General features: G+C 40.0%; 1 protein-coding gene across 1 annotated transcript; it reads left to right on the top strand.

Annotated features, from left to right (window-relative positions):
* Nucleotides 1-12,809: 12,809 nt before the first annotated feature.
* Nucleotides 12,810-13,430, top strand: LOC126381203 (uncharacterized). The gene has a single exon (XM_050030723.1). It carries the CDS (start codon nucleotides 12,810-12,812, stop codon nucleotides 13,428-13,430), a length of 621 nt encoding a protein of 206 aa, XP_049886680.1.
* Nucleotides 13,431-13,946: the final 516 nt, after the last annotated feature.

Below are 13,946 nucleotides of genomic sequence, written 5' to 3'. Positions count from 1 at the left end.
AAATAATGCAAGGCGTGCGATCTTTTCCGTCAGTGCTGTGTAAATTAAGAGCCCCGCAGCTCGCAGGATAAGTCCAATTTGGTTACATCACGTACCGTCGTGCGTGAGGACTTTAAAAAATAAATGTAAAATTTTTCCTCTTCCCTCGACAGGCGAGCTTAGTTTCGCCTTATAACGAGTTTCTTTGAGATATTCGAAGCCGTTGGTTTTTAATTTCCATTGTTATTGAAAATCTATTACGAGAATAAAAGTCCTCTTTTCAATGTGCAAAAGGTGCCTTTTTAAAACTAAAATACTTACCTATATCTCATTCTGTTCTTACTTATAAAATATACTTCAGATAACATCTCCCACTTTTTAAAATTAAAATACTTGCCTATTTAATCAGATATTTTTAATTAAAGAAATATAAGAAACAATTAATTCCTGAAAACTTTTAAGCAAAAATGGAGTGAATTTGCTTTTCTCTAGGCTTTTGTATTTTTTGCTTGTTTCGACTGATAAATATTTAATTACTTTTTTTAAATAATGATCACATTTCATGGTCGGTAGTTATGTATATTTTAAAGTAACAGTGAAGCTTCATACACTCTTATTGTCCCAGTAGAGGCACAGATTTGGTAATAGTACTTAATAGTGGTAATAGGCTGTTACTCTTCGTTGCTCTGAATTCGACTTTATGAGATTTAATTCATGTTTGTATCATAAATTATTGATATCATTGATGTCAGGGGCCTTTGACGGGTCAATAGTAATCCTGACACCAAGCCTGCTGAGGTTGGTAATCCACCTCATAACCCACAGGATAGAAAAAGAAGGCTATTTTATTTTTGTAAATAATATCCAAACATTTTTTCGATATACTTAAAAGTTTTACACGTTAAATAAACTCAATAACAACCTGCACAAGTTTACAAAGACATACTGAAAGCGGGCAAGTATTGCAGGAACTATTCAAGCATGAAAGCCGGTGCTAAGCAACTAACAAGTATGGCGGAACAAATTCAAAGAATCCTAGCAAAAGATCCGCGGACCGGTCGCGCTAACTTCCGAGGTCCAGAAACTTTCTTCATATGCCGCCTGCAGCCGCTGCCTTTGGTACTGGGGACAAGTCATACACTAGACGAGTTTCACACTTAAGTATAAAAACAGATGTTGTTGGTGTTGAAGGAGAATGGAAAGAATAAGTTGGACAGAAAGGAAAAGGAAATGATTACTAATGAGGAAGTGCTACAAGACTAAGGAAAAGGAGAAAAGTGTTGAGAGTTATCGAGGACTGATAAAGCAGGCCATCAAGATTGAGAAGGTTGAGATTGGACACGGCGAATTTATCAAAGAAACATTATAGAAGGCAAGAAAATAAAGGAAGGGGAAGACCAAGAAAAGCTTACATGGAATAAATGAAAAACAAGGCGAACGTCGTGTCTTACAAAAACATCAAAGAATTGACATTTGATTGGTAAAAATGGAGTATGCTTTAACGACAAGAGCGTGGCTCTTAAATTGATAACGGTGATGATAAAAGCAGATAGACAGATAAAAAGCCACAACGGTAGTGTAAGCAAAGAAAACCATCAAAGATTTCAAAGAACCTTCCTGAAAATTCCTTTTGATGACGAAGCTTGCTAATACAAAATTATCTTAAAGTCACTGACTTAACCCAAATCGTGTGCTTATGTTGTTCTTTTGCGTCGACTACACCGAGGCATAATTTGTGCTTATTTGACAAGTCGGCACTTGTCGTTGCTTGCTAACAATTTTATGTAGATCCGGCATTACCCAATAGTATAATGGGCAGTGGTTAACGTGGTCAGTGAACTGCTATTTATTTATTTATTAATGGATCACTTACAGCTATGCACATTCTAACATTTAGTTAGGACATAATTAAACAAAGTAAAACAGTACTTATGTGTAAGCCAATTACAAGTGAACACAACATTCATCATAAAAAAACAACATCTAGTCTGTTGAGGCTAACTTCTCAGCAGCTAAATAAGTAACTAGTAGGCTCTTAAGGCTGAACATTATTTTGCTAGTTTGCTGGTGGTTTCTTACCCTTAGCTTACATTTTGTTTAGATAATAATCTGAGATCATACCTAAGTAATATTTTTTTGTCTAAATCATTATTGTTATGTTAGTTTCTTTTATGATTACGAGTGTTGTAGGTAGGTAAGGTAGGTACTGGGAGAAGAATGAGATTCGCAAAACATAAACGTGATTAATTTAGACTGGAAACAAATGCCCTGACTTTTCCAAATTAATCTGTGTTCTCATTTTTAAAATGTTAATTGTTTAAACCTCATAAGTACCGCATATTTCAGCCCGACCTACATGTATTTAGCTCGCGCCATTTTGTCGGGACAAAGCGCGTTACATTTGGCGGGAACCGACATGATGGATTGCGTCGGTTGACAGGTGAAGCGCGGCTCGCTCGTTTCATAGTTAATTCGTTAAAAACGTTTTTGTTTTGAGGATTGTGATGGGAATGCGCTATTTCATACCACCCTTGCACGAAACAGTGCCATTTTTGATACCTATATATTTTTGTAAGTAAATGAGAAAGTATGTCTTTTATTCGTTTAGTTTGTTCATTCTATTACGATAACTGCTTAGTTTAAAAAACGTGTTGTGAATTTTATCTTGAAAGAGGAAAACGTAGTTGAAAGAGACGAAAGAGAGGCCCGTGTTGCACTATGGATACGAAGAAACCACAGGACAGAAAATATCGGTACGTTTAGTCTTTAAATATTGTGGATGAAGCAGCCATACAGTCGTTTACTTTTTTGTTTAGACGCATCACCAGCTCTCAAGCGATAAACTTTGAGCGTCCTTTGATGAAGTCTTTCGTATGTGGGATGGGTAATTTTAGAATGTTTTGTATTTTAGCAAAAATCTTGTTAGAACTTACGTATGGTTAGCGACCTGCGTCTACAAAAAGACAAAAGACGATGGGATAATTTAATTTCGCGTTGACGCATATTACGTCCAGTACTCTAAGGTACGCGATTTTATATAAATAGTCTCTCCTAGGTTACAATGCACTTTAAAGCGGCGTAATTCCTGCTGCCTGGCACACTTGCTTGCGAATGGGTTTTCCGTGTCGGTAGTCAATGAACGGTAAAAACGGCTAAATTAAGGCGGTATCTTTTTAGTGTAAAAATAAACACAAAGAAACATTTGATTCTTGGTAGTTTTGGTAGTCTTCTTCTTTTTCTGATGAATCTCTAGACCACGGACGCATTAGGTCATAATGAGGATCAGCAAGGACTGCACGACACCGCGGCGCGAATCGAGACCTTCCGCCAATTGACGCAGCGAATACTAGTATTTACGTAGATGGACGTCGTACGGCTATTGGTCGAAGCCCTCGATATAGGCTGATAGTTCTAGTTATGTAACAGTCCAAGGATCAAGACTTGCACATCCATGGTTCTGTTAGGACTTACCTAGTAATTTGATCAATTTGCAATTTGGTGAGTAATAGTCCCCACAAGTTACGACTCAACCGGAGAACCGTTAAGGGTTGCCAATTGGTTCGTCACTCCCTCTCCGAGGCTGTTACGATGTAGGTACATTCATCTTAATTAACCAACATCGTTAATTTCCTTCGCTAATGCGATGTGTAAAATAAACTTTCACGGGTGTTAGATAACGTTAGAAGCTTCGGAGAATTTGTTTGGGGATCTAATTTTGCACTGTTTTCCCTTAGAGCAACTCTTTTTCTTTTGCCTTAAGATACAGACAACTTAATAGTAACATACGTCTGTGATACATTTTATTTTAGTACTTACTAAAATACAGTGTTCGTGACGCTGTAACGAAAACTTTGGGGTACGATTCAGACCATGATTCTGAGTTAATGTCAAGTGGAATTTCCTGTCGGAAAATGGTAATTTTCATGATAATTTTAGTGTGGTTTTTTTAATATTTTCAGTTCCATACTTTTGCGACGGAAAATTCTCCCTCAATAATCACTCAAAGTTTTCACGGTGTCACTAACACTCGGTATCCATACTTAAACCTTTGAGGAAGACTTTGAGACCTGGGAAAGAAGAACAGTTTTTAACATTTAGGTATCTACTGGGTATATAATTTCTTTGCATTATTCATTGTATCAAATACCTACTTACAGAAGAAATCCATACCAAATCTCTGCCCTAAGGATATACATAAACAAATCATACTCACGTACAAATACCCATTCAATTTACCTAATGACTGTTTCTGTAATTTCTTTCATGACCACTGTAAGTAAGCCTTCGCGACTCGGTACAAATCTTTTTACTGGAACATTATGTGAAGGAATACAATGTTTGAGAGATCATGTAATGTTGGTTACGGCTGAGAACACGGCTCAAACTCGCATCGTTATGTACGCCTCGATTATCCCTAAGGAATGTTAGGGGTAGGACAGAGTGAAGAAAGATTAGCGTTTTTAATATATTTACCTGACTAACCTCCGTGGTCCAGTGGTGGACCGCTGGCGTCACGATCCAGAAGTCCCGGGTTCGAATCCCGGGGGGTTACCTATAATCAGAAAATACTTTGTGATTCCTAACATTGAGGACATTTTAAGATTTGTAGGTTGATCACTCGATTGTTTGAAAGTAAGATGATCCGTGCTTAGAAGGGAACGTTAAACAGTCGGTCCTGGGAATACGAAATACGATACACAGGGTATACGATAGGGTAGATATACGTAAATAAGTATGTAATTAACATCATCATCAGCTGTAAATTGTCCACCCTGGACTTAGGCTTCCGCCAAGCCACGTCAAAAGCCAAGTATGTAATCGGGGGCTTCACTATATAGTATAAAACAGAGTCGCTTTTTCTGTCCCTATATCCCTATGTACGCTTAAATATTTAAAACTATGCAACGGCTTCTGATGCGGTTTTTTTAAAATAGATAGAGTGATTCAAGAGGAAGGTTTATATTATGTATAAGAACATCCATTAAATAGTGGAAAAATATTGTTATTTTTGAGGTTTTTAATGTGATGTCGTAAATAATTTCATTTTTTCATCAGCATTGCACCCGAGCGAAACCGGGGCGGGTCGCTAGTTTAAAATAAAATAAACAGCAGTAATGATGTATTTCCTAATCCTAATTTCGAACCCATCAGAGAAGTAGTTATTACATATATAATTTAAATTCGTAAAGTAGCTTATCGCTCTGTTTATAACTATGTCCTCTCCCTCTTTCACTCAAAGTTACCTGCATGTATTTTGTAATAAGCTAGCGAACTCAAACCTAACCAAAATGAGATCATTTAACCTTAGATTTTCAGCTAATAATTACCTTAATTGCTTAGCTACTGAAGGTGCCGGATTTGATTCCCGGTTAGACAGTGTTTAAGATCAAAACATAAATAGCCTATAGGTATTCGTACTACAGCTGCATACAGGCCTCCCCTCAATCTCCTGGAGGAGAATGATTCCGTGCTTCGGAAGGCACGTTAAGCCGTTGGTCTCGGACGTCAATTCTAAGCAATGCTTTCAAGGCATTAGTCAAATTAGTTATACGGGGTGTAGTGACATCGTAACGAAAACTTTGAGGGATGATACAGACCATGTTTCTGAGTTACTAACAAGTGGAATTTTCCATTGCAAAAGTATAGAATTGAAAATAATTAAAAAAAACTGAAAAGATAATGAATTTTGCGGCGGAAAATTCCACTTGATATTAACTTAGAGAAATGCGTTTCGGAGATATGTGACCTAACCTTATGGGGATGGTTTTCCTTCCGCGAGTTGGAACAAACAAAACTGGACTTAGGAGTCCAGTTTTGTTTGTTCAATTATTTTTGATGATAAATCGTCTGCAGCTGAAAATCAGCGCCATAATCTAGCTAAAACTAGCTTTTGCTGAGCTGCAATCGTTTCGGCATTATTTATAATTCAATTGTTAATTACTTACTACTACTTTAAAATGTGTAAATAATAATATTCACAAATAAGCATAAAAGTATCATAAATAAATAATAATAAAAGTATCATAAATAATAAAATAATTAAAGTTAGCGTTATTTGACGACTTTTTTGTAATAAATAAATTTGTACTTTTATATTTTTTTGTGTTTAAATAATGTATTTTTTGCCGAATTAATATACTTTTTTCTTTCTTTCTTGATCCCAAAGTTGCTGAGCTTAGAGTTGAATATAAAATTGAGATAGAAAAAGCTGATAATCTGTTTGCTGAGAAATTACCCTTTAGTTGTAAAAGTCTTTTTTATTAAGACGAGAAATGAGTAATGGCCAATTAAACGCTTTAGGCTAGGTAATTTATTAGACAAGTTAGTCGTAATAAGTCTGTTTTTAACGCTAAGTCAAGAATGTAATCAAGCATTACAGACCTATTCTAACAACTAATTTCGTTGATGGCTAAAGTGTACCAAGTTTGTAATTTTCAGTTATTGACATTGTAGATACCTACTTCATTTGATTGTGAACCAAGTGACCCCTTAGCGCTCCATTTGTCCGGCCAAGTAGTGAATGATACCTGAGGTAAATCTTCCAAAGTTTATTGTCTACCTCATGTCATTCAAACACAAAAATAGGTATGATTACAGAAACATTCAAATTCCTGGAACACATAATAATTTTATGTTCAACCCGCGGTGAATGAAAACATCGCGAAGAAACCTACATTTCCGAAAATTGCGTTTCGGAGGTTGAGACTTTACGCATGGGGTGGTTTTCCCTTCACGGGTCGGAAGAACAGACAGGGAATAGCTTCTGTAATAGACCAGACCTGTCATTACATTTAGGTTAAATAAGCGGACTCTGTAAAAACAGAACAATTCTGCTGCTGTTGTAAAACTTCCAATGCTAGGAACCTAACCTAACCTAACTCATTCGTAGTAACAACCTAAATATACCTCCGTGGTCCAGTGGTTGAGCGTTGGGCTCACGATTCGGAGGTCCCGGGTTCAAATTCCGGTGGGGATATATCACAAAAAAATCACTTTGTGATCTCTAGTTTAGTTAGAACATTACCGGCTGATCACCTGATTGTCCAAAAAGTAAGATGATCCGTGCTTCGGAAGCCGTTGGTCCTGGTTACTATTTATTGATGTAAGTAAGTAGTCGTTACATGAGCCATGTCAAGGGCCTTTGGCGGCTCAATAATAACCCTGGCACCAGGGACCTGACATCGCACAACCCACACGATAGAAGAAGACCTAAATATATTTAGAATTTCACTGCCATACTTGATTTTCCCGACCTCCATAAATAAACCTCTGAACTTTCCTCAAACCCGTGCATGACTGGACGAAATACCAAAATAATTTCGTATCCATACACAGTTTCCATTAAATAAATAATATGATAGCTGAATTTGTTTTCGAATTCATGTTTGGATCATAAATGATTATCACGTGCTCAGCGGTGAAGAGAAACATCGTGAGGAAACCCACAGTCCCGGGAAATGCATTTACGGAGGTATATGGCCTAACCTGTATGGTTTTCCCTTCGCTGACAGTCGCTTCTGTAAAAAACCGGACCTGTGAAATCTTCAGGTTAGGTAAGCGGACCCTGTGAGAAACTGGATAATGCTAGGGGGATGATGATGATGATGATGATGATAGTTAGTGTTGGTATTGCTTTTGCTTGTGATATAGGATTGTCACGACACCCTATTTTTCAACGCATTTTTATCACTGTCACTGTCGATTGTTATAATCGCTTTCAATTGGCTAAGGCCCCTGCATGGCTAACATGCGCACAGTTTCCATTAAATCTACATACAAGTTTTATATTTTCGAGTTAAAACCACGTAAGCGCTTTTTTGTAAAGTCACTTTCTGATGCGAGTTTCTTTAACTCAACCTAGATTTCTTTCAATTAATTTCAGTCCGGCTAAAAATATATACCACAATATTTTACCTCGATTGAAACTAGGAGTGGTCTATTATGAGGTTTTGTTAACAAAATTAACATCCAAGTGTGGTTGTTCAAAAATGCGCTTACGTGATTTCCAATATAAGGGATATACTGCTTTTATGCAGTTTAAAAGTTACTTCCAGTTTGTATGTAGAGGAGCCACTGCCATCCGAGTTGTATTAAAGTCACTGGCGTGGTATATAGCACTAGTGCTGTTACTTGATAAGTAACGGAGTGCTATATACCACGCCAGTGACTTTGAGCACACTAGTATACATAGAGTGTTGATTTTGTGAAGTAAAAAAAGATGCCAACCCGACTACAGTACATTTTTGAGTGGCATGTCTGAACGTCAAAGGCCATAATGGGCCTCGTTCAGGCAAAAACTTGAAAAAAAATCTAAAGAAACGTAAATACTGTACTTTTTTAATAAAGCAAAAATTATCTGTGCTGTTATAATAGCTATATAATTCATAAAAAAAACCTTAGAGCGCGTCGGACGCGTATGGATTTCTGTGAGTGTAACTTTATCATTCGTTTTCATATTCGGAAGCAGTTAACATCCTGTTTTCACTTTAGTTACTGATCATCATCATCAATTTAAGAGCCACGCTCTTGTCGGTGCAGCATTTTCCATTCCAGTCCATCAAAGGCCAATTCCTTGACTTCCCTATAAGACACGACGTTAACCTTTTCTTTAATCTGTTCCATGTAAGCTCTTCTTGGTCTTTCCCCTTCCTCTCTTTCCTTCTAGCTTTCCTTCTATGATGACTAGTTACTGATACAAATATAAATATGTTGTGATGGATGTACCTCTGACTATCCCAATCCGTATATAGTTGAGCTTATGTTAGGTCGTTATGAGCTTATAAATAAACCTAAAAATAAATAAATAAACCTAAACCACCGGGTACTGTCTATGAAGCTACGCCACCGCTTCTATACATAAAACAAAGTGATCTAGTGTTTGTATCGAGCACTAACTCGATCTAAGTTAGGTCTTTCGATCACCTGCCGATCCTAAGTTATAATTTGTGTTTCTAAGTTAGCCCAGCTTAAATCGCGCTGCAATCTAGATAGGAAGTTAAGACGGGATTTAGCCTGTAAAAACATTAGTGTTCTTCTAAGCTAAGGTGTGAGCTAGGGAATATTAAACATTTCCAAACAAAACTCAGTTTCTCATTTCATGCAAGGGAAAGTTAGGTACGTAATATTAGAACGTCTCATTCAGTAATAACAATTAGTAATAACCTATAAGTATATCAATACAGATAATGTGTTACAATAGCATTAATTAGCACTTCACAAACACGAAATTAACGAAATTATAACGATGCTATATAAAATAGGTACAGTCATGACTTTAGGACTCTGTCGCACTAACACATTCGACATTTAGTGAGACTTACAGTTCAATTTGACAAAAAAGTTAATGTTACATGGTACCAAAGTGTATACATATTAATGCTCGTGACCGTACAATGAAGAATTGATCACATGATGATCACAATTACAATTAGTGGACAAGGCCAGAGCTAAGCAGTATAGATGTTGCTCTTATCAAGGTCGGGGATGCAATGCGTAAGTGTAGAATAAAAACAATTGTGAAATGGAATGAGAATTTCGAAATTTAAAATGATTGACGGTAACAAGGAAAGGCCAGTATGTGCAGAGTTTGAACTCTGCTACAGTAGGTACGTATGAAGGCGTAGGCTCTACGTTTCTCTGCACAAACCAGTAACCTAAAACAGCCGTTAAATACGCTCATATTTACCGCATCCCTTTGGTTAACAACGCGTGAAATACGACCTTTCAAAAAAATTCCATTTAATCGTTTAAAAAAATGCGTGTACGAAAGTGTCCGACGGAGTGACGTGTTGTTAAGCAGGATCGATACACCGGTCGTCTGGCGCGACACGACGCGACACGACGCGACGCGACGTGACGCGACGTGACGCGACGTGACGGGCTGATTATTAATGCTCTGCTGTCACTCTTAGAACATGACGTGTGCTGGGTTGGTGGCGCTGATATATGTATACTGAGATGGGGTGTATAATTTATATACCCACCTAGTGTTGTGTAAAATGTGTTGTTAAAGCATCACGAGTAGCGTACGGAGAACTTAACCATATGCAATAATACTATTACAAGTATTAGGTACCAACTCCTTCCCTGTTGCCGTACAGTCATTTTATGTATCTACGTCTCTATTACTCATAGCATCATACCACAGCATGAAAACCTAGTCTTCTTCTTCTATCGTGTGGGTTGTGAGGTGGAGTACCAACCTCATCAACTCTGGTATTAGGGTTACTATTGAGCCGCCAAAAGCCCCTGACAGGGCTCATGTAACGACTACTATTTAATTAAGTTTTTGTAGGTAATCGTTAAAATACACTTTCGCGGGAAGCGTCGGAAATTCAATTCCGTACAATATTGCCATGCAAAAAATATTATTATTTTATACTTGTGTTGCCAGCAACATAAACATAGCTAGCGAGGAGTATGTTAATCTCCTCTTGCGTCCGAGATTTCCAGACACAATAGTTAAACAATGGGGTTTGGATTTCAGTAACCTGTACACACCTCTGCCTTCCCCTTCGAGATATAGGTGTGATGTTTTTTTAAGTAATTAGACGGCCTCCGTGGTCCAGTGGTTGAGCGTTGTGCTCACGATCTGGAGCTCCCGGGTTCGAATTCCAGTGGGGACAAATCACAAAAATCACTTTGTGATCCCTACTTTGGTTAGGACATTACAGGCTGTTCACCTGGTATCCAAAAAGTAAAAAGATCCGTGCTTCGGAAGGCACGTTAAGCCATTGGTCCCGGTTATTACTTACTGATGTAAGTACGTAGTCGTTACATGAGTCATGTCAGGGGTCCATAGCGGCTCAGTGATAACCCTGAGACCAGGGTTCATCGGGTTGGTAATTCACCTCACAATCCACACGATAGAAGATGTAATTATTTTTGTTTTCATCTTTTCAACAAAAGTAAATGCAGCGCGAAGCTCCGCCTTTTGCCATATAAACACTATAGTGCACCGTAAAAAAGAATCGATTCCTTGCCTCTCATCTTTTCCCCGGACAAAAAGCCCTTCTCAATTGAACGTCGACCGCTAAAAATGCGCTCTGCATGCCGCATTCATCGCATCGCATAGCATTGCATCGTATTGTACGCATTGTATTGTGCAACAATAAATGCGACTCCAATTATAGTGGAGCGTCTTTTGTGCTTGTTATCGACTCGCTTGCAAATTATGAAAACTGCATTGTTCGTTCGACAGCTGTTAAGTGTTGTTGTGAATTATCAGCTGCTGTTCTGTAGCTAGTGTTTCTGTTGTTTGTTACCTGTCTTCTGTTACTTTGTTCCATGTGTAAGTTACGAGAGAGTCGCGTCGTCGAAATAATACACATTTACAATACAATACAATACCATACCATAAGTCCCATCATAAGTTCATGATATTTTTCTTACTCGACTAGTTAGAGGAACATCCATTATAAGATGAACTAAGTACCACACCTCACCGAGCTTCCTGTAAGACTCATAGACTTAGATTTTCTTCGTGCTTACTCGGGTTAGACCAATGTGATAGGTAAACAACGATTCGCCTCTTGTTTTTGATGCGAACAGCGAAAGATTGGAACTGCCGTCGTCTGTGTTTCCAACTCGTTATAATCTGGGAGTCTTCAAGGCTAGAGTGAATAGGCATTCGCTATGTAAGCGTGATCCACCCTAGACCACATCGTCACTTACCATCAGGTAAGTGATGTGGATGTATGGTCTTTTTTTTGACGTGACTTATTGTAGATTTGCCGCAGGTGGCCGGACAATTGGGGAGCGCTGAAGGCTCTCACTCGGTACAACGTTTAAGACAACGCTCAGTTGGGCGCCAAACTCGGCTCAGGGCGTCGTCTGAGAGGAAAAATATTTGAAAGAATTAATGATTGAGGGAAATCGTCGACCACGCCGACGGAGTCGGTATCGGGGTCCTGAAGTGTTTGGTGTCGCGAGCTGATTGGCTGCCTCTATGACAAGCATATATTATTTTAAAAAAGCAAGACATGGGTAAACAACCATCAAAATACCGAGTGTATTTCATACGCAACCTGCCAAGAGTTATAAGTATATTCATTTCTCATAGCTACACTAATAGTATGAGAAAAATCTGACCTAGTCCCTAGGCCCGGGGCGAGTTACACAATTAGTGAAACTCAATTTGGCCGCCCGCCTAACTACATCAGTGATTTGGGTGCGGGATCTTATTTAATTATATCTCGAGCACGTGAAAAAATAGGTGTACGTATATTATTATTGTAGGTTATTTTTGGAGACAGAAGTTAATTGATAATAAGTTTCGGTGGCTTCCTTGCTTGGTTTCTTGGAGGAAGGGAGAAGGGGAGAGGGGAGAGGGGGGAGGGGGGAGTTATGGGGTATATCACCTTGTGATCCCTAGTTTGATTGTTCCGATCCGCTTGTCCGATCGGTGGATATGTCTTGAACTTGCTGATGTATTAGGTTCGTACTCCTTATATGAGCCATATTACGGGTTTTTGTTGCCTAACAATAACCCAGGGTTGCTGAGGTTGGTCGGCCACCCCACAACCCAAACGATAGAAAATCATATCCATTTCAGGATCGCTCTGCTTGCCGAAGTGCTCGGAGGTAGCTTCAACGTCTACCCACACTCAGCAGCCATCGACGTAGAGGCAGGGGGGGTATTTTATTAAAATACCCTCCTACCGCGGCTCCAAACGGTATCACCGTTATCACCCTATCCACCCCCGGCCTCCCACTAGCGGGTCTCACCGGGGAGGGTGTGATAACGCGTGCTCTGCCAGGCGGACCGCCAAACCTCGCACGCAAGCAGCCCCAACGCCGCTTGATCGCGCCTCAGCCGTAACGGGGTGAGCATGGCTCCCCCAACAGCCGGTGTGTCGAAGCGCATGTCTCGCGTGTTCGTGAGCACCCGCCTATCGAACGCCATCACAGCCACCGCTACTTCGCCCGCACTGCCGCCTATCGCCCGGACCTACCGGCCGCCCGTTTTCCCGCGACCCCTGCCCCAACTTCCGGGAACAGAGGCCGCGGCAAAGAGGACCGCCACGCCACCGGAGCGGCCCCCGCCGCAACTCCGCACGAAGATCAGCCCGCCCGTTGCACTCTCCATGCCCTCACTGGACATGGAGACAACGCCGCCGAGCACGTTCTCGTTCGCACCCACCAACCCCTTCTCGCCGCCCTCCATGTCCAGGCCGGACACGGAGACAACACCGCCGCGATCATACGCGGCGGTGTTGAATACAAACCCGGATTCGCCGCCGCATGCGCCTCCGCGCCCGTCCCTCCGGACGGCGCCTACACCATCGCCGAAGCCCGCGAAATCCCAGCCGCCGCTCGCCCCCGCGAGCAAGAAGATCCCGCCTATCGTGGTCGACCGGCTGCCCGACTGGCCTCACCACGTCCCATCAACCTCGAGCATGATAGGTCACGCCTGGTCCAATTTAACGATCCGCCCAACCATATTACATTAATTACGTTCATACAATTACTCTGTATGCATTTGCATGTAACTCATTACATTCAATCTTTTAATAAGCCGTAAACGGGTTATAGCTTGGCGACCCCGCGTCACAGACTAACGGACTCACTTAGCAAATTTTGTGATGCTGCGGTATTGTTCTTTGGGCTTTTTGGAGGTTTTTTATGCTGTGGTAGTAATTTTCGTGGTTTTGCGACTGGTGAATTTACATATTAATAAGCTGCGTGACGGGTGGAGAGTGGAGCGTTCGGTGGAACAAATATGGAGTCAATTACGCGGTTTTCATGTTGCGTCGTTCTGTTCGCTATAGTAATGTGGTTAAAGGATTTTCAGGGATTAATAATCTGTACTCTTTAGTGCTACATGCTGTATATTGAGGTTTTAAACGGGAACAAGATGGAATATTATTTTAAATTAGTATGCTACTAAAACTCCAGTTGATTGAGGAGAGGCCTGTGCCCAGCAGTGAGACTTATATAGGCTGTTTATGTTATGTATGCATTCAATT

This window comes from Pectinophora gossypiella, chromosome 3 (genome assembly GCF_024362695.1).
Source record: "Pectinophora gossypiella chromosome 3, ilPecGoss1.1, whole genome shotgun sequence".
Taxonomy (NCBI): domain Eukaryota; kingdom Metazoa; phylum Arthropoda; class Insecta; order Lepidoptera; family Gelechiidae; genus Pectinophora; species Pectinophora gossypiella.
The sequence above is the reverse complement of the archived record's forward strand: the minus strand, read 5'-3'. Positions and strand labels throughout refer to the sequence as shown.

Bases quoted from the DNA above. Each gene is read 5' to 3' on its own strand.
- LOC126381203 (XM_050030723.1), top strand. From the start codon at position 12,810: ATGGCTCCCCCAACAGCCGGTGTGTCGAAGCGCATGTCTCGCGTGTTC.